The 22,381-nt window shown below is 43.5% G+C and overlaps 1 protein-coding gene across 1 annotated transcript in view; it reads right to left on the bottom strand.

The window, feature by feature from the left end:
* SHANK1 (SH3 and multiple ankyrin repeat domains 1) overlaps positions 1–22,381 on the bottom strand; it is a 619,704-nt gene that overhangs the window by 205,261 nt on the left and 392,062 nt on the right. Inside the window, exon 13 of the mRNA XM_073655995.1 lies at positions 16,734–16,847. Coding sequence (XP_073512096.1) covers positions 16,734–16,847 — 114 coding nt within the window. The remainder of the gene's footprint in view (positions 1–16,733; positions 16,848–22,381) is intronic.

Raw genomic sequence — 22,381 nt, 5'->3', positions numbered from 1 at the left:
TATACTACTGGGAGACACACAGACCTCACATCAAGCTTATAATACAGGGAGAGACACACATATCTCACATCCAGCCTATATAACTGGGAGAGACACACAGACCTCACATCCAGCCTATATTACTGAGAGAGACACACAGATCTGACATCCAGCCTATATTACTGAGAGAGACACACAGATCTCACATCCAGCCTATATTACAGGGAGAGACTCACAGACCTCACATACAGCCTATATTTCTGGGAGTAACTTACATACCTCACATCCAACTTATATTACTGGGAGAGATACACAGAGCTCACATTCAGCCTAAATTACAGGGAGAGATACACAGACCTCACATCCATCTTATATTTCTGGGAGAAATTCACATACCTCACATCCAGCCTATATTACTGGGAGAGACACACAGACTTCACATCCAGCCGATATTACTGGGAGAGATACACAGATCTCAGATCCAACATATATTACTGGGAGATACACACAAAGCTCACATCCAGCTTATATTACAGGGAGAGACAAGGAGACCTCACATCCAGCTTATATTCCTGGGAGAGACACAAAAACCTTACATCCAGCCTATATTACTGGGAGAGATATGCAGACCTCACATCCAGCCTATATCACTGGGAGAAACACACAGACCTCACATCCAGCCTATGTTACTGGGAGAGACACATAGATCTCACATCCAGCCAATATTACTGGGAAAGACACAAAGTCCACATCCAGCCTATATTACTGGGAGAGACACACAGGTCTCACATCCAGCCTTTATTACAGGGAGAGATAACACAGACCTCACGTACAGCCTATATTTCTGGGAGAAACTCACATACCTCACATCCAGCCTATATTACTGGGAGAGACACAGAGAGCTCACATTCAGCCTATATTACAGGGAGAGACACACAGACCTCACATCCAGCCTATATTACTGGGAGAGACACACAGATCTCACATCCATCCAATATTACAGGGAAAGATACACAGACCTCACATACAGCCTATATTTCTGGGAGAAACTCACATACCTCACATCAAGCCTATATTATTGGGAGAGACACAGAGCTCACATTCAGCCTATATTACAGGGAGAGACACGCAGACCTCACATCCAGGCTATATCACTGGGAGGAACACATAGACCTCACATCCAGCCTATATTACTGGGAGAAATTCACAGATCTCACATCCAGCCTATGTTACCGGGAGAGACACACAGTCCACATCCAGCCTATATAACAGAGAGAGACACACAATCTTCACATCCAGCCTATATTACAGGGAGAGACAAACAGACTTCACATACAGCCTATATTTCTGAAAGAAACTCACTTACATCACATTCAGCCTATATTACAGGGAGAGACACAGACCTCACATAAAACTTATATTTCTGGGAGAAATTCACATATCTCTCATCCAGCCTATGATACTGGGAGAGACACACAGACTTCACATCCAGACTATATTACTGGGAGAGACACACAGATCTCACATCCAGCCTATATCACTGGGAGAGACACACAGTCCACATCCAGCCTATATTACTGGGAGAGACACACAAACCTCACATCCAGCCTAGATTACTGGGAGAGACACAAAGATCTCACATCCAGCCTTTATTACAGGGAGAGACAACACAGACCTCAGGTACAGCCTATATTTCTGGGATAAACTCACATACCTCACATCAAGCCTATATTTCTGGGATAAACTCACATACCTCACATCAAGCCTATATTATTGGGAGAGACACAGAGCTCACATTCAGCCTATATTACTAGGAGAGACACGCAGACCTCACATCCAGCTTATATTCCTGGGAGAGACACACATACCTTACATTCAGCCTTTATTACAGGGAGAGACACACATACCTCACATCCAGCCTATATTCCTGGGAGAGACACACAAACCTTACATTCAGCTTATATTACTGGGAGAGACATGGAGACCTCACATCCAGGCTATATCACTGGGAGGAACACACAGACCTCACATCCAGCCTATATTACTGGGAGAAATTCACAGATCTCACATCCAGCCTATGTTACTGGGAGAGACACACAGTCCACATCCAGCCTATATTACAGAGAGAGACACACAATCCTCATATCCAGCCTATATTACTGGGAGAGACATACAGATCTCACATCCAGCCTATATTACAGGGAGAGACACACAGACCTCACATAAAGCCTATATTTCTGGAAGAAACTCACATACCTCACATTCAGCCTATATTACAGGGAGAGACACAGACCTCACATCCAGCCTATATTACTGGGAGAAATTCACATATCTCACATCCAGCCTATATTACTGGGAGAGATGCACAGACTTCACATCCAGCCTATATTACTGGGAGAGAGACACAAACCTCACATCCAGCATATATTACATGGAGAAATACACAGACCTCAGATACAGCCTATATTTCTGGGAGAAACTCGCATACCTCACATCAAGCCTATATTATTGGGAGAGAAACAGAGCTCACATTCAGCCTATATTACAGGGAGAAACACGCAGACCTCACATCCAGCCTATATTCCTGGGAGATATACACAAACCTTGCATTCAGTCTATATTACAGGGAGAGACACATAGACCTCACATACAGCCTATATTCCTGGGAGAGACACACAAACCTTACATTCAGCCAATATTACTTGGAGAGACAGGCAGACCTCACATCCAAGCTACATCACTGGGAGGAACACACCGACCTCACATCCAGCCTATATTACTGGGAGAAACACACAAATATCACATCCAGCCTATGTTACTGGGAGAAACACACATACCTCACATCCAGCCTATAATACTGGTAGAGACACACAAAGCTCACATCCAGCCTATATTACAGGGAGAGACAGGCAGACCTCACATAAAGCTTATATTCCAGGGAGAGACACGCAGACCTCACATCCAGCTTATATTCCTGGGAGAGACACGCAGACCTCACTTCCAGCCTATATTACTGGGAGAGACACACAGATCTCACATCCAGTCTATATTACTGGGAGAGACACACAGTCCACATCCAGCCTATATTACTGGGAGAGACACACAAACCTCACATCCAGCCTATATTACTGGGAGAGACACACAGACCTCACGTACAGCCTATATTTCTGGGAGAAAATCACATACCTCACATCAAGCCTATATTTTGGGAGAAACACAGAGCTCACATTCAGCCTATATTACAGGGAGAGACACACAGACCTCACATCTAGCCTATATTTCAGGGAGAGACACACAGAGCAAACATCCAGCCTATATTACAGGGAGGGACACACAGAGCTCACATCCAGCCTATATTACTGGGAGAGACACACAAACCTTACAGTCAGCCTATATTACTGAGAGAGACACGCAGACCTCACATCCAGGCTATATCATTGGGAGGAACACACAGACCTCACGTCCAGCCTATATTATTGGGAGAAACACACAGATCTCACATCCAGCCTATGTTACTGGGAGAGACACACAGTCCACATCCAGCCTATTTTACAGGGACAGACACACAGTCCTCACATCCAGCCTATATTACTGGGAGAGACACACAGATCTCACATCCAGCCTATATTACAGGGAAAGACACACAGACCTCACATACAGCCTACATTTCTGGAAGAAACTCACATACCTCACATTCAGCCTATATTAGAGGGAGAGACACACAGAGCTCACATTTAGCATATATTACAGGGAGAGACACACAGACCTCACATCCAGCTTACATTTCTGGAAGAAATTCACATACCTCACATCCAGCCTATGTTACTGGGAGAAACACACATACTTCACATCCAAACTATATTACTGGGAGAGACACACAGATCTCACAGCCAGCCTATATTACTGGGAGAGACACACAGATCTCACAGCCAGCCTATATTACTGGGAGAGACACACAGATCTCACATCCAGCCTATATTACTGGGAGAGACACACAGATCTCACAGCCAGCCTATATTACTGGGAGCGACACAAAGACCTCAAATCCAGCCTATATTACTGGGAGATATTCACAGATCTCAGATCCAAACGATGGTCCAACTAAACGCAAACCGGATGGAATAGCATGCCGCTGCAAGATGCTGTGGTAGCCATGCTGGTTCAATATGCCTTCAATTTTGAATAAATCTCCAACAGTGTCACCAGCAAAGCACCCCCACACCATCTCACCTCCTCCTCCATGCTTCACGGTGGGAACCAGGCATGTAGAGTCCATCCGTTCACCTTTTCTGCATCGCACAAAGACACGGTGGTTGGAACCAAAGATCTCAAATTTGGACTCATCAGACCAAAGCACAGATTTCCACTGATCTAATGTCCATTCCTTATGTTCTTTAGCCCAAACAAGTCTCTTCTGCTTGTTGCCTGTCATTAGCTGTGGTTTCCTAGCAGCTATTTTACCATGAAAGCCTGCTGCACAAAGTCTCCTCTTAACAGTTGTTGAAGAGATGTGTCTGCTGCTAGAACTCTGTGTGGCATTGACCTGGTCTCTAATCTGAGCTGCTGTTACCCTGCGATTTCTGAGGCTGGTGACTCGGATAAACTTATCCTCAGAAGCAGAGGTGACTCTTGGTCTTCCTTTCCTGGGGCGGTCCTCATGTGAGCCAGTTTCTTTGTAGCGCTTGATGGTTTTTGCAACTGCACTTGGGGACATTTTCAAAGTTTTCCAATTTTTCAGACTGACTGACCTTCATTTCTTATAGTAATGATGGCCACTCATTTTTCTTTACTTAGCTGCTTTTTTCTTGCCATAATACAAATTCTAACTAGTGTTGAGCCACCCCCGTAGTGTTCGAGTTCGGTTCGGTTCGTCGAACACCCGTGTGTTCGCCGAACTGTTCGTCGAACTGTTCGTCGAACACCTTCGAACACCGTTAAAACCAATGGCAGGCAAACAAAAACACATAGAAACACATAGAAAACACCTTCAAAGGTGTCCAAAAGCTGACAAACTGCTCAGAAGACATAACTAACACATGGAAAAGTGACAAGTACATATAGTCATGCGAAAATAAAAGAGGTGGAGGAGTAAAAGGAGGGGGAGACACAGATATAGGCATGTCATGCCCTTCTAAAATCCAAAAAGTGAGAAGCCGACACGGCCAGTCCGCTCCTGCCCGTGCCACCTCCGTGTCGCCGGGTTTGTGCCAGAGCCGCGGTGAACCCTGACGGCCAGCCCCCCTCTCCCAATACTGGTGCCTGTCCTCTGGTGGGTCGAGCGAGCCCCCCTGTGGTGGAGGCAGCTCTAAGCTTTTTAATTTAAATTGTCTCTCTAATTTGAATGAATACACTTTAAATCCATTTACAAGGATCTATTGGAGGGCAAGTCTCATGCCAGCAGCCGCGGTAATTCCAGCTCCAGTAGCGTCCACTAAAGCTGCTGCAGTTAAAAAGCTTTTATAAGGATCGAGCTCGGCTGTCCACCGCAAGGCATCCTACTGCCAGTCCCAGCCCCTGTGCCTTGGGGTGCCTCCTGATGCTCTTCACTAAGTATCCCATGGTCCCGAAGCATTTCCTTTGAAAAAATTAAGTGTCTAAACTACAGGTGGTGCAGCTTGCTTAACAGCCGGGATAATCCGCTTACTAGCAGACACTGCTACTAGGCACAAAGTATTTCCTGGGCTAGATGCAGTTAAAAATTTGTAATTAGATACTCTCGTTGGATGCTGAGAAAGCATTCCATAGAGTCTCCTGGCACGCCATATATGATTCTCTTAAAAAGCTTGGGGTAGGGGTCTAGGGGACCCTTTTATAGCCAAAATCACGGCCCTGTATCGCAATACGTCACCTAGGCTGAAGATAAATGGAACTGTAGCACCCTGAGGGCTCGGTTGCTAAAGACGTATTGCACCTCACCCAGAGGTGTGATATCTCACTCTCAGGTAAGGATGGAGTGTGGATCAGGACCCGACACCTGCATGCATTACACCACATTGCCGTGGGGCAGGGCGACCAATATGCCCCTGAGATGGGCACGACAGTCCCTGTCCCTGGCTGGAGTGGGGGGAGGGAACACTGAGGAAGGGGAACCCTGTAGTGCAGGAGCAGGGAGGAAGCAGTTCCTGGGTGCATTGAGAAGGGAGTATAAAAGGTGGGCACCATCTTAGTTCAGTGCAGAGAAGTCTGAGCAGAAGTGGCAGGGAGCAGGGGCTCTGCATGAGCTCTGCTCCGGAGGCGGGCCTAGTAACAGAGGCCCAGGCCTGGAAGAGGGAGAAGGAAGGAAGAGGAGCGGAGAAGGCTCCAGGAACGAGGAATGAAGGGATCCCAGGGGTGCGGACGGGCGAGTCGCCACCGCACGCCCGAATCCACCTGCGTGGAGGGGTCAGGCCAAAGGGGGAGACCGGTCCCCGAACTAGTGGAGGCAGGAAACGACCCTCAGCTAGAAACCGGAGGCTCTGACATTTTATGTGGCGCAGCCCCTCGCTACACCCGCTAGGAAGGCACCACATAGGGTCAGGGAAACTGGCGCCAAGTTTACCAAGAGGAGGCCCGAGGCAGCCGGACAGAAGTGTTGGTAAGAAAGGCCAGACAAAGGACACACAAAGGGGGTCCTGTGAAGTGCTCCAAAGTTATCTGGGAGTTGTCTGAGCCCCTCACCTGGTGAGCACAGTACGACGTGGGCAGCCGTTACCTGCAGACGTGGTCTGGATAATAAGAACTGTGAGTAAAGGCCCTGAACTGCATCACTGACTCCGTGTCGTTACTGCTGCTGCCCTGCACCATCACCCCCATCCTCCGCATACACTGCCCTGAGGCTATACTCCTCCCGTGGGGAGTTATGCTACGCTCTGCTGCACCCACAACACCAGCCTCAGTGGTCTGCCCTGTAGCGGCGGTTCACTCTGACCGCAATCCACGGGTGGCGTAGTCGGACATTTAAACATGAAAACCACATAAATAGTTCCGCCACTGGTTTGACCGCCCTGAGCCACGGAACTGGGTCGCCGCCACGAAGACTACAACCACCAGCATCCACCAAAAAGGGTCCAGCTCTGGGTGTCCCAAGGCCCAGGGGGTGCGTCAGAACATTTTCATCACCTTTCACAATCACCAATGGGACAAGGCAGTGATGTCCTCTGTCCCCTCTCTTATACATCCTAGTGACGGAGCACCTGCTCTCATCAATTCGCCATAACCCCAATATTAGGTGGATTGAGGTGGGAGGCACCGAGTACAAGTGCTCTCTATTTGCTGATGATGTCCTAGTATATATCACTCAATCACATATATCCATCCATGCTGTTATGGCTGAAATAGATCACTTTGTTACATGGTAAAATTTTAAAATCAATGCAGCGAAGTCTGAGGCCCTCGATGTCTCCCTCCCCAAATCCATATAGGATTCCATCCAGTCCAACTTTCCCTTTGCCTGGCCCTCACAGGGTATCAAATACTTAGGAATTCCTATTCATAGAGACCTCTCCCATCTATGTTATCTTAATTTTGGTCCCTTTATTGAACAACTCCATACAGACCACGGTTGGCAAGTTAGAACTGTAAGATTCACTACGTGAACCACTGGTGTTTTGTGGAAAAGCACATGTACACTGCGTTCCAAATTATTATACAAAAAGTGTTTAGGAGTGATAAGGGAAGAATTTGTTTGTTTGTCAGTTAAACTCATTGATGGTGATGTGTGTCAGGGCTCTTTATATCACTGTAAGCAATTGCAGACACCTGTGCTAATTAGTTTGGTAGGTGTGTCCAATGAAAGGCAAGACTACTTAAGAAGGCTCTCTCACATTATTAAGCAGCCTACATTTTCTGCCAAAATGGGAAAGAAAAAGGATGTGTCGGCTGCTGAGAAGCAACAAATTGTGGAGTGTTTAGGTCAAGGCATGACTACAATCAACATTGTGCGATGATCAGGATGAAGTGTCTTGGCAATCAAGAAGTATGTAGCTGATTCACAGTACACACGTGTGCGTGCTTATAAGGGCAAATTGAGGACTCTTTCCTACAGGCAATTACGTCAGGTTGAAAGAGCAGCGGCAAAAAAGCCTTGTCATAGCAGCAGACAAGTTTTTGAAGCTGCTTGTGCCTCCAACGTCCCCCGAACAACAAGATGCAGGGTCCTTCAGAGGTTTGCAGCTGTGCATGCGCCATCCTGTCGACCTCCTCTATCCACTTCACACAAGCAGAAACGGCTCCAGTGGGCCAAACATTACATGAAGACTGATTTCAAAACTGTTTTGTTCACGGATGAGTGCCGTGCAGCGCTCGATGGTCCAGATGGATGGAGTGGAGGATGGCTGGTTGATGGACACCCCACGCAAACACGGCTACAGCGCCAACAAGGAGGAGGTGGAGTAATGTTTTGGGCTGGAATCATGGGGAGAGAGATTGTCGGCCCCTTTAGGATCCCTGAAGGCGCTAAAGATGAACTCCATAATGTATGTGGATTTTCTCAAACAGCACTTCCTGCCATGGTTCAAGAAGAAGAACCGTGTATTTCACAGCAAGATCATTTTTCTGCATGATAATGCACCATCTCATGCTGCACATAAAACATCTGCATCTCTGGCTGATATGGGCATAAAAGGGGACAAACTTATGGTGTGACCCCCATGCTCCCCTGACCTCTACCCCATTCAGAACCTTTGGAGCATCATTAAAAGGAGTGTCTATGATGGCGGGAGGCAGTTCACATCTAAGCAACAGCTCTGGGAGGGTATTCTGTCCTCATGCAAAACAATTGAAGCAGAAACCATCCAAAACCTGACAAATTCAATGGACGAGAGAGTTCAGAAGCTCCTTTCGAACAAGGGGTCCTATGTGAAAATGTAACATCACCTAGAATAAAGTTTTGAGTTGAAAACTGTTTGATTTCAGTTTCTAACAACCTGCTAATGCTTATAATTTCAAAAATGACCATTTTTTTGGTCTTTATTAAAATGAAAAGGTTGATCGAAAAGTTTGGGGGATCTAAGAGTGTGGCAACCCAGTAGTCATGATTACTTCGAATTCTGACAATATGAGGGTCATGCTGCAGGTAGTGCAGCAAGAAGGCACTTATGTGCCTTGCGCATCTCGGAGCCCCAAAATTATTTTCCGGGCTAGATGCAGCTAAAAATTATTTTTAATTTTAAATCTGGTGAAGCTTTAGTATAGATGGCCTAATAGGATCAGTGCTGCACACTGCTACAAAGCCCAAATTATTTTCCAGTCAAGATACAGATAAACATGATTAGTAATTTGAAAGCTTAAAACGGTTGGTAGGGTGATTTTAACCAATCATCAAGCTTTTACTCTCCCCAGGATGACACAGCGGTAGAAAAGTCGTTTCGGATCCATGATTTGTTCATCTTTATGAACGTGAGTCTGTCTACATTATCAGTGGAGAGCCGCGTGCGCTTATCTGTCAGCACACCACCAGCAGCGCTGAACACACGTTCAGACAGAACGCTGGCTGCGGGGCATGACAAGATCTCCAAGGCGTAAGTGGCTAGCTCCGGCCATTTATCCAGATTGGAAGCCCAAAAAGAGCAAGGGTCCAGTGACACAGTCGTGGCTTCAATGTTTACTTGGAGATACTCCTGTACCATCGTCTCTAGGCGTTGACTATGTGTCAGACTTCTTGTCTCCTGTGGCCTTGCAAAGGATGGGCTAAAAAAGTGGTGAAATGATTCCGCAAAATTGATGTTACCAGCAGATACTGTGGTTCTGTTACGGTTTGAGTGCTGAACACTTGACGGTCCCACGGTTGGCAAGTTGGAACTGTGAGATTCACTACGTGCACCACTGGTATTTTGTGGAAAAGCACATGTAAGATTCTGCAACAGTCTCTGCTGATACTCCTGCATGCGTGCATCCCTTTCTATGGCAGGAATAATTTCTGCAAATTTACTTTTGTACCGGGGATCTAACAGTGTGGCAACCCAGTAGTCAGGATTATTTCTAATTCTCACAATTCGAGGGTCATGTTGCAGGTAGTGCAGCAAGAAGGCACTCATGTGTGTTGCGCATCCAGGAGCACCAAGTCCCTGTTGTGTTGGTGGCGAGGTAACAATCATGCTTCCTTCCTCTGTCCTCTCCCCCCAACCTCGCACAACAGAAATGTGATCAAGGTCTCCCTCATCTGATGAGTCTTCCATCAGTTCGTCCTCCACTTCTTCCTGGGCTCCTGCACCTTCCTCACTAGTTTGGCTGCTACCATGCGCCCTGGTAAAACCATCTCCCCCACCCTCACATGCCTGCCGCCTTGGTGCTGCCGACCGTCTGGACCTTGCAGATGTTAGCCCTTCCGCATACAACTCCTCCTCCTCTACTTCCTCCACCTCCTCTTGTGCCACCACCTGACTCCGAATTCTGTTTAACATGTGCTCCAGCATGTAAATCACCGGAATAGTCATGCTGATAATGGCATCGTCAGCACTAAACATCTTCGTCGCCATTTCAAAACTGTGCAGAAGGGTGCATAGGTCCCTGATCTGAGACCACTCCTCCAGCGTGATTTGCCCCACCTCTGAATCTCGTTGACCCAGGCTATACGTCAGAACGTATTGCACCAGGGCTTGTCGGTGCTGCCACAGTCGCTGCAACATGTGCAGAGTTGAATTCCACCGGGTAGGCACATCGCATTTTAGCCGGTGAAGTGGCAGGCCCAACGACTTCTGTAGAGATGTAAGTCGCTGAGCTGCGGGATGCGAACGGCGGAAGTGAGCACACAGCGACCGTGCCCTCTGCAGAAGGCCATCTAGTCTGGGATAGTGGGCTAAAAATTGCTGGACAACCAGGTTCAACACGTGAGCCATACAAGGCACGTGTGTGACATTTCCCCGGCGAAGGGCCGCACCCAGGTTTGCAGCATTGTCGCACACGGCCTTCCCTGGTTTCAGGTCCAGTGGAGACAACCATTCATGAAATTGGTTCTCCAGAGCTGACCACAACTCCTCAGCTGTGTGACTCACATTTCCCGGACATTTCAATGTAAAAACCGCCTGATGACGTTGAGCCCTACTGCCAGCATAGTAAGGAGGTGTGCAGGATCCCTTCTGCGCAGTTAGAAAGCTTGTGGCATGACCAGACAGGCTTTGGGTGCAGGTGGAAGACCGAGAGGAGGTTGAGGAGGCAGAAGCAGTGGAGGAAAAATGACATAAAGAGGATTGACGCACAACTCGTGGGGACGGCAAGACTTGGACAGCAGCCCCTTGTCCTGCTGTCACCATAGTTACCCAGTGCCCAGTCAGCGACATGTAACGCCCCTGTCCATGCCTACTCGTCCAAGTGTCTGTGGTGAAATGCACCCTGTCACACACAGAGTTTCTCAAAGAAGCGGTGATGTTGTGTGCGACATGCTGGTGGAGCGCAGGCACACCTTTCTTTGAGAAGTAGTGCCGACTGGGCATCTGGTACTGGGGCACTGCGACGGACATAAGGTCTCGAAAATCCTCTGTGTCCACCAGGCGGAAAGGCAGCATTTCTGTAGCCAAGAGCTTGCAGATGGTGAAATTCAACCTCTTAGCTTTCTCATGGCTAGGAGGAAATGGTCTTTTACTTGTCCACATCTGAGGGACCGAGGGCTGGCTATTGTGCTTAGACGGGGTTGATAAGGGTGTCCCCGGCAAACTGCCGGTCTGTGAGGAAGATGCAGGCGGACATGTTAGGTTGCCTTGATCCAAAGGTGGTGCTATCGATGTCGGACAGCGCTCAAGACCAGCTGGTGTTACCACCTCCAAAGAAAATGATGACCTGCCAATCACGCTGGCTGTTGCGGGTAAAGAGGTGGCAGGTCTGCGCCCCAAAACAGGTGTGACTGCTGTCCCCCCAGTCACAGAGGATGAAGAGGCCGCGGATGCACAAGATATGGCAGACGGTGGTTGGCCCGGCCGGCTAGACCGCATTGTAGCACACTGAGCTTCCCACTGCAACTTATGCTTCATGTCCATGTGCCGGTTCATGCATGAAGTACTCAAACTATGTATTTTTTTGCCTCTACTTAGCTTTTGCTGACAAATGTTACAGATAACACGAGTTGGGTCATCTTTATCGATCTGAAAAAATGCCCAGGCTATGCAAGGCTTAGCACCCATGCGACCTGAAGAGCCACCACGACTTGTGGTGAGAGGCAGAGTTGTGTTTGAGGATGCAGTTGTTGACGTGCTTCCAGTACTACGTCTCTGTCCAGGAAGGCGCAACCTGACCTCGTCGTCACTAGCATCTTCCTCCACCTCCTCTGCTGACCTCATCTCTTGGCTGACTGTGGGTTGACAGTAAGTGGGATCTCCGACCTCATCATCATCACCCTGTGCGTTATCACACCCGTCGTCCTCAGAGCCAACCTGTTCCTGCCCTGACAAAAAACTAAAGTTGTCGCTCCAATCAGGTATTTGAGTCTTATCATCGTCTTCCTCATTGTCTCCACCAACAGGAGTTACAGTTTGGGAATGAGGGTCTACATTATGGTCAGAACCTTCTGCGTCTGGTCCTGGATCCGACTCATAAAGATTCTGGGCATCAGTGCAGATCATTTCCTCGTCTGGATTCACAGAAGCGCTGGAGTCGACCTCTGATTCCCAGGCTATAGTATGAGTAAACAGCTCTGCAGACTCAACCATCTGTTCTACCTCATACTCAGACGGGCAGCTGGAGATTTGGGAGCTGTGAGGAAGCAAGTGCGATTTGGGTGACACCTTTGAGGACTGGAGTATTTGTGATGTTGAAGTTGATGTGGAGGAGAGCCCACTTAAAGGAGCACTTGATATCCGTTGAAGCACCTGCTGTTTTTGTGCCTCATCTGGAATTTGTAGCGATTGGCGTGGCCGTAAGAAAGGGATCTTATCACATTGTCCGCTAAAAGAAGTAGACATTTTAGTTTGGCTGGAAGATGGTCTTTCTTCTGCACCTACCCCACGGACACAACCTTTTTTCCCCTTCCCAACACGCCTATTCCCCTTTCCACCAGCAGCAGGCCTTTTTCCACTCATTTTGGTGGTTAACTAATTCACAACTCTGGAGTTGTTTGCACAAAAAAACAATGGATGGTAACCGAGCAGAGCTGAGTGGCCAAACTGTGGTATTAGGCCAAAACTATTGGCTGGGTTAGATGCAGAAAAAAATTATTTTTAATTTGCAACCTGATGGAGGTCAGTATAGATGGACTAATAGACCAAGTCCCACACACCGCTAGAAGCCCAAATATTTTTTCAGAGCTAGATGCAGAAAAAAATTATTTTTAATTTGCAACCTGATGGAGGTCAGTATAGATGGACTAATAGACCAAGTCCCACACACTGCTAGAAGCCCAAATATTTTTTCAGAGCTAGATGCAGAAAAAAATTATATTCAATTTGCAACCTGATGGAGGTCAGTATAGATGGACTAATAGAACAAGTCGCACACACTGCTAGAAGCCCAAATATTTTTTCAGAGATAGATGCAGAAACAAATTATTTTTTATTTGCAACCTGATGGAGGTCAGTATAGATGGACTAATAGACCAAGTCCCACACACCGCTAGAAGCCCAACTATTTTTTCAGAGCTAGATGCAGAAAAAAATTATATTCAATTTGCAACCTGCTGGAGGTCAGTATAGAAGGTCTAATAGAACAAGTCCCACACACTGCTAGAAGCCCAAATATTTTTTCAGAGCTAAATGAAGAAAAAAATTATTTTTAATTTGCAACCTGATGGAGGTCAGTATAGATGGACTAATAGACCAAGTCCCACACACTGCTAGAAGCCCAAATATTTTTTCAGAGCTAGATGCAGAAAAAAATTATTTTTAATTTGCAACCTGATGGAGGTCAGTATAGATGGACTAATAGACCAAGTCCCACACACCGCTAGAAGCCCAAATATTTTTTCAGAGCTAGATGCAGAAAAAAATTATTTTTAATTTGCAACCTGATGGAGGTCAGTATAGATGGACTAATAGACCAAGTCCCACACACCGCTAGAAGCCCAAATATTTTTTCAGAGCTAGATGCAGAAAAAAACTATTTTTAATTTGCAACCTGATGGAGGTCAGTATAGATGGACTAATAGAACAAGTCCCACACACTGCTAGAAGCCCAAATATTTTTTCAGAGCTAGATGCAGAAAAAAATTATATTCAGTTTGCAACCTGATGGAGGTCAGTATGGATGGACTAATAGAATGATGCTATGCCCAAAAGATTTTACTTCACTAGGTGCAGTAAAAAAATTGGTATTCTATACACAGGTGGTATATCTTGCAACACAGATAGGCTACTCCACTGACTAACACACTCTGCAATAGGCCAAAAAGGATTAGCTTTGCTAGATTCAGCCAAATGCTGTGAAAAAAACTTGCACAGCACTGGCACAGACCTGCCTGGCAAAAACTGATAGGAACTGATGTAACCTAGTCCTGAAAAGGACTCCAATTACAATTAGTCTTTACTCCCACAATCTATCTATTTAAGAGCACAGACCTCCCTGATAAAAGTCGTAGGAAATGCTGTAACCTAGTCCTTAAAAGGACTGCAATCACAACTATTCCCTACTCCCAAGCTATCTGTATATTTGTGCGAAAATTGGCTTGAAATTAACAAGGTATAGCGCACACAGCAACAGCGGTGCCGTCTAACACGCAGCTGCAGCAGTGAGAAAATGGTGGCGACGGGGAAAATGGCTTGGTCTTATAGGGCAAGGACATGTGACATACACTGCCAATCACACATGCCCTTGCTTGTGTGAAAAAAAGCACTTCGCTCCGTGTGTGCGCTGCTGATAGGCTGACAGATTGCACCTCCCCACTGCAAATGCGGGAAAGAGAAAAAAAAATGGAGATCTTCATTGTTCCTGCAGAGATCCATCCCCTGCCCCTCCCCCCGCCCCGCTGTACACTCAAACTGCGTATTAACATTAATTTTCATCATTACTGAGAAAAAATCCAGTTATGATTTTGGTGCACGAACAGTTATCGAACATAACCTCGAACAGCCGAATTTTTCTCAAATTGTTCGTGTTCGCCGACCGGCTCGAACACCGCCCAAAACAGCTCGAATTTGAGATTGGCGAACAGTTCGAGTAGAACAACGCTCATCTCTAATTCTAACAGTCTATTCAGTAAGACTATAAGCTGTGTATCCACCAGACTTCTGCACAACACAACTGATGGTCCCAACACCATTTATAAGGCAAGAAATACTACTTATTAAACCTGACAGGGCACACATGTGAAGAGAAACCCATTTCCGGTGACTACCTCTTGAAGCTCATCAAGAAAATGCCAAGAGTGTTCAAAGCAGTCATCAAAGCAAAAGGTGGCTACTTTGAAGAACCTAGAATATAAGACATATTTTCAGTTGTTTCACACTTTTTTGTTAAGTATATAATTCCACGTGTTAATTCACAGTTTTGATGCCTTCAGTGTGAATGTACAATTTTCATAGTCATGAAAATACAGAAAAATTGAAATGAGGTGTGTCCAAACTTTTGGTCTGTACTGTACACACATCTCAGATCCAGCCTATATTACTGGTAGAGACACACAGAGCTCACATTCAGCCTATATTACTGGGAGAGACAGGCAGATCTCACAGACAGCCTATATTACTGGGTGAGACACACAGATCTCACAGCCAGCCTATATTACTGGGAGAGACACACAGACCTCAAATCCAGCCTATATTTCCAGGAGAAACACACAGACCTCACATTAAGCTTATATTTCTGGGAGAAATTCACATACCTCTCATCCAGCCTATATTACTGGGAGATACACACAGACTTCACATCCGGACTATATTACTGGGAGAGACACACAGGTCTCACAGCCAGCCTATATTACTGGGAGAGACACAAAGACCTCAAATCCAGCCTATATTTCTGGGAGAAACACACAAACCTTACATCCAGTCTATATTACTGGGAGAGACAGGCAGACTTCACATCCGGACTATATTACTGGGAGAGACACAAAGGTCTCACAGCCAGCCTATATTACTGGGAGAGACACAAAGACCTCAAATCCAGCCTATATTTCTGGGAGAGACACACAGATCTCAGATCCAGCCTATATTACTGGTAGAGACACACAAAGCTCACATCCAGTTTATATTACAGGGAGAGACAGGAAGACCTCACATCCAGCTTATATTCCAGGTAGAGACGGACAGACCTCACATCCAGCTTATATTCCTGGGAGAGACATACAATCCTTACATCCAGCCTATATTACTGGTAAAGACCCGCAGACCTCACATCCAGCCTATATTACTGGGAGAGACACACAGACCTCACATTCAGCCTATATTCCAGGGAGAGACACGCAGACTTCACATTCGGACTATATTCCTGGGAGAGACACACAGTGCTCACATCCAGCCTATATTACTGAAAGAGATACTCCCACAGGAAAAAAATCTGAAACTTGGCCACTCATCGGCAATAGATCAAGAGTTTAGAGGAGGGTCAATAGGCTCTAGAAGGGTCGTCTGACCCAACTGCTACACTTAAATGACAGTCAGAAATTGAATGGCAAGCATTGTGGTTCCACGCAACCTGTCTGTCCATAAATTTTAAATTCACTTTCCATTTCGACCTCTGCTTTTTGCTCTTCACCACTGTGACTCCCCATTACTCTATAAAACTGGGGACTTCTCATATATTTGGTTGAGGTTTTTTTTAGGTTCATTATAAATAAAATATAAAAATACAGTAAAAAAGAAAAATGTAGGTGTTTTTCTGAAAATCATCCTGAGGAGAACATCTTGTCACTAAAGTACCTTGTTTTCCTTCCTGGGGTTTGGTAGGGATTTCCTCCACGCAGTCTGAAGGGAACCAGCCTGTGCGACCTCTGGCGTTTCCTTCCCAGAATCCTCCTTCTCCCACGCTCAGAACTGAGAAATACCCAAATGCATAATAAATAAATGTAAAATGTATGCTCAAAAATAACGAAAAAATATATAGTAAGTGGCAACCAACATGGAAAGTGGAGTCTGATCCTGCAGGTTCTACAATCTAAACCATTTTGGCTTGTTCACACGTTGCATTTTTTACACCAATTTTTGCCTTGGAAAAAATGTAACATTTTCCAATACCAGCAAATTTTTGCTTCCGCCACTCTGGTTTTTGGTGCAGAAAAAAAACGCTACAAAAATACAACACATGAACCAGCGTCTTTAGCGCTTAGTAGAGCCTCTTTGGCTGTTATAACCTGATACATGTTTGCCCAATATTCATGGACAGTGGCCTCCACTTCACTAATATTCGTGGGTTTGAGTTTTGATGTAACAAGCCATATTCTATCCTTATTTTTCAGGTCGCCAATAATTCCACCAAAATATTCCAGAATTTTGACAATGGAGGTGGACTGTGCCGGTTGTAGTTAGTGAGGGTTAGATTGGACACTGCAGTCCTGAGGTTCTCATCCATTGAAAAAAAAATGAATAAAAGGAAAAAAAAATATAGAAAAGATAGAAATGAGAATGGAAAACAAATAGTAATTGGACAAGACTCAGCGAAAGATTAAATTATGGCAGGGAGGGGATCACTGGGAAAGTGACCGACGCATGGATATCAGATGGGGCAGATCTAAAGTATTAGTCATAACACTATGTATAAAATAAATATTTTACAATAATATGCGAATAGTAAAAACATAATAATAATAATGTTTGTAAATATTATTATTACAATAACAACAACACTAATAATAATATTAATAGTTATTATTAGTAGTATTATCAGTGTTGTTATTGGAATAATAATAACAACAATAATAAAAACATTAACAGTGACAATACGAATAGTAAATAATAATCTAACAATTATAGTAAAAAAAACCTAATTATAATAGTAAATATCAATAAAATAAGAGTAAACAAAAGTCACCAATAATAGTAATAAAAAACTAAAAGTAAGAGTAAATATTAATCTAATATTATAACAATATAGTGATAGTAAAAAAGAAACACATTATCAATAATAGTAGAAATACTAATTAAAATACTACATAATCTGATATAGCAATATTATAATAATATGATTCAATAATATTACTAAAAAAATAATTATAATAGTAAATATTAATCAAATCAAATAGCAATATATATTAGCAAAAAAATAAAACACATCCCCAATTATAGTAAAAAACAAGACAAATTATAATAGTAAATAATTCAGTAATGTGGCACTAGGAATATACAGTAATAATAATAATAATAATAATAATAATAATAATAATAAAATATGCAATAATATTAGTTAAAAACTAATTCAAATAGTAAATATTAATCTAGTAATATAGGAATATAAAAATAGTAAAAAAAGAAAACACATCACCGCTGATAGTAAAAAAAACAAGGCAAATTATAATAGTAAATAATCCAGTAATGTAGAAGTAATGTAGCACTAGAAATATAATAAAAATAATAATAATAATAGTAATAAATGATTCAAAAATATTAGTAAAAAAACTCATTCAAATAGTAAATATTAATCTAGTAATATAGGAATATAAAAATAGTAAAAAAAGATAACACATCACCGCTGATAGTAAAAAAACAAGGCAAATTATAATTGTAAATAATCCAGTAATGTAGAAGTAATGTAGCACTACAAACATAATAATAATAATAATAATAATAATAATAATAAATAATAAACACAAATAATATGATAATACAAATATATTAATAATTATTAATATAATAATTATAAACATAATATAATTAATTATTTCATATTATGAAAGAAGAAAAGAGACGATCACAATGATACAATTTTATTTAGTAAAAAATATATATCAAGTCTGAAAAATGTAAATGATCTCTTATAACAGTTGTGCTTCATTTATATCCTACTGCAGTAAAAAAAAACTTTAGTATGGGAAACTGTTCATCTAGTTGCCACCAGGTGGCAGCGTTAGCACATAAGAGAAACAAAGTGACAATTTGGAATGATTTGGGGATTTGTAATTTGGCAGCAGCTTAGAAGCTGTACGTTACTCCACCTGAGACATTATCTGACATACAGTTATATGAAAAAGTTTGGGCACCCCTATTAATCTTAAGCTTATTGTTTTATAAAAATTGGTGTTTTTGCAACAGCTATTTCAGTTTGATATATGTAATAACTGTTGGACACAGTAATGTTTCTGCCTTGAAATGAGGTTTATTGTACTAACAGAAAATGTGTAATCTGCATTCAAACAAAATTTGACAGGTGCATAAGTATGGGCACCTCACCAGAAAAGTGACATTAATATTTAGTAGATCCTCCTTTAGCAAAAATAACAGCCTCTAGTCGCTTCCTGTAGCTTTTAATGAGTTCCTGGATCCTGGATGAAGGTATTTTTGACCATTCCTCTTTACAAAACAATTCCAGTTCAGTTAAGTTTGATGGTCGCCGAGCATGGACAGCCCTCTTCAAATGATCCCACAGATGTTCAATGATATTCAGGTCTGGGGACTGGGATGGCCATTCCAGAACATTGTAATTGTTCCTCTGCATGAATGCCTGAGTAGATTTGGAGCGGTGTTTTGGATCATTGTCTTGCTGAAAGATCCATCCCCTGTGTAACTTCAACTTTGTCACTGATTCTTGAACATTATTGTCAAGAATCTGCTGATACTTAGTGGAATCCATGCGTCCCTCAACTTTAACAAGATTCCCGGTGCCGGCATTGGCCACACAGCCTCAAAGCATGATGGAACCTCCACTAAATTTTACTGTGGGTAGCAAGTGTTTTTCTTGGAATGCTGTGTTTTTTTGCCGCCATGCATAACCCCTTTTTGTATGACCAAACAACTCAATCTTGGTTTCATCAGTCCACAGGACCTTCTTCCAAAAAGAAATTGGCTTCTCCAAATGTGCTTTTGCATACCTCAGCCGACTCTGTTTGTGGCGTGCTTGCAGAAATAGCTTCTTTCGCATCACTCTCCCATACAGCTTCTCCTTGTGCAAAGTGCGTTGTATAGTTGACCGATGCACAGTGACACCATCTGCAGCAAGTTGATGCTGCAGCTCTCTGGAGGTGGTCTGAGGATTGTCCTTGACTGATCTCACCATTCTTCTTCTCTGCCTTTCTGATGTTTTTCTTTGCCTGCCACTTCTGGCCTTAACAAGAACTGTCCCTGTGTTCTTCCATTTCCTTACTATGTTCCTCACAGTGGAAACTGACAGGTTAAATCTCTGAGACAGCTTTTTGTATCCTTCCCCTGAACAACTATGTTGAATAATCTTTGTTTTCAGATCATTTGACAGTTGTTTTGAGGAGCCCATGATGCCACTCTTCAGAGGAGATTCAAACAGGAGAACAACTTGCAAGTGGCCACTTTAAGTAGCTTTTCTCATAATTGCATACACCTGGCTCTGAAGTTCAAAGCTTAATGAGGTTACAAAACCAAAAAAAGTGCTTTAGTAAGTCAGTAAAAAGTAGGTAGGAGTATTTAAAACAAGAAAATGATAAGGGTGCCCATACTTATGTACCTGTCAAATTTTGTTTGAATGCAGATTGCACATTTTCTGTTAGCACAATAAACCTCATTTCAAGGCAGAAACATTACTGTGTCCAACAGTTATTACATATATCAAACTGAAATAGCTGTTGCAAAAACACCAATTTTTATAAAACATTAAGCTTAAGATTAATAGGGGTGCCCAAACTTTTTCATATAACTGTATGTTGTCTAATGATCTTCTTAAAACATTCTACTATATGTTTCTGCTTCTCTCACGGCAGAATTATGGAAATGCACCGTCGGCTGTGCTAGTCTACATAGCAAATAGGATGCAGACCCTGACGCACATGGGCAAATGGAGGTGGAATTTTTTTGTACTGTGGATCCAGAAGTGGAAATGTAACAGAGTAATGGCAAAGCTGTGTTCACACTTGACTTTTGACATTCCGCTTGTCTGTACCATTTTTCATTATTGTCCAAAACTGATCTGTTGTATAACGGAACCATAGGGGCTGCATGGATTATTATGGGGTCCATCCAGGTTCCGTTATCTGTCAGTTTTTAGAACAGAAGGAAAAGTTCTGTATTCTGCTCTTTTTATTCTGTTCTAAAACTGACAGGTAACAGAACACAGACTGATCTCGTAATAATAATTAATGGGGCCCCGCTGCTTTATTTTGCATCAGTTATGCAACAAATTCATTGTTGACATTAATTCAGTTTTTCTATTCCATAAAGTTTAAAACAATGTTGAAGTTCCCCTTCTTAGGGCTTGTTCACACACTGTGTTTTTTATGCCCTTTTTTTGTGCATTTTTTAGTACCAGCAAAGTGAATGAGATGTCAAAAACAGCATTTTTTCACCCATCAACAAACTACATCCTTCCGACACACTACATGTGTGCACATAGCCTTATGTAGGAGAAGCTTAAATCATTCTTCCCATCTTCACAGATGATCTTGTCGGATAGAGCTTGTAAAAACAAGCACTTTTCCAATTTACTGTTTGTTAAACTTTGCAGCCGTTCTTAAGATATTAACATTTTTATTTTCTTTTGTTTACAGCTCGTTGCCTAGGAGACCGACCACCTCTCCTGTCTAATTTGTAAACACTGTGCTGAAGATGTCCAGGACTAGGAAATAACAGCACAGTCCAATGATTCTAGCCAGCTTCATACAGCGCATACAAGCTCAATGCAAAAGAACATGTAAGCACTGAGTGTGTTCTGCTGTCTAGCAGCGGTGGTCGGTCTCCAAGGCAATGATCTATAAACAAAAGTGTTAATATCTTAAGAACAGCTGCAAATTTTAATAAGCAGTAAATTGCAAAATTGCTTGTTTTTACAAGCTCTATCCAACCAACCTTGATTAGGAATGGCTCCCTTCACAGATTTAACCCCTTTCTGACATTGTGCGTAATAATATGTCCATGTGCCCTGGGCCTTATGGACAAGGTACGTATTATTACGTCTCAGCGTCACAGCCTGTGTGCGGGCGCGATCGCCGCAGGGTGTCAGCTCATTCTGACAGCTGACACCCGGCACTCAGTGCCAGGATTGGTGCCCGTACCGCTCCCGGCCTTTTAACCCCCCATTGGAGCATTTAGCGATCGAGCAGAGGTACAAAAGCCCCTCTGCTCTTGTATCAGAGACCTGCCCAAACAGTGGTTTTCCCTCACATATGGGGTATCTGCGTGCTCAGGAGAAATTGCACAACAAATTTTGGGGTCCATTTTTTCCTGTTACCCCTGCGAAAATAAAAAAAATGGGTCTAAAGTAACATTTTTGTGAAAAAAAAGTTAAATGTTCACTGTTTTCTTCCATATTCCAAAAATTCCCATGAAGCACCTGAAGGGTTAATAAAGTTCTTGAATGTGGTTTTGAGCACCTTGAGGGGTGCAGTTTTTAGAATGGTGTCACTTTTGGGTATTTTCTGTCATAAAGACCCCTCAAAGTCACTTCAAATGTGATG

Source organism: Phyllobates terribilis, unplaced genomic scaffold, assembly GCF_046119375.1.
Source record: "Phyllobates terribilis strain yellow unplaced genomic scaffold, ASM4611937v1 Scaffold_12__6_contigs__length_324123572, whole genome shotgun sequence".
NCBI lineage: Eukaryota > Metazoa > Chordata > Amphibia > Anura > Dendrobatidae > Phyllobates > Phyllobates terribilis.
The sequence above is the reverse complement of the archived record's forward strand: the minus strand, read 5'-3'. Positions and strand labels throughout refer to the sequence as shown.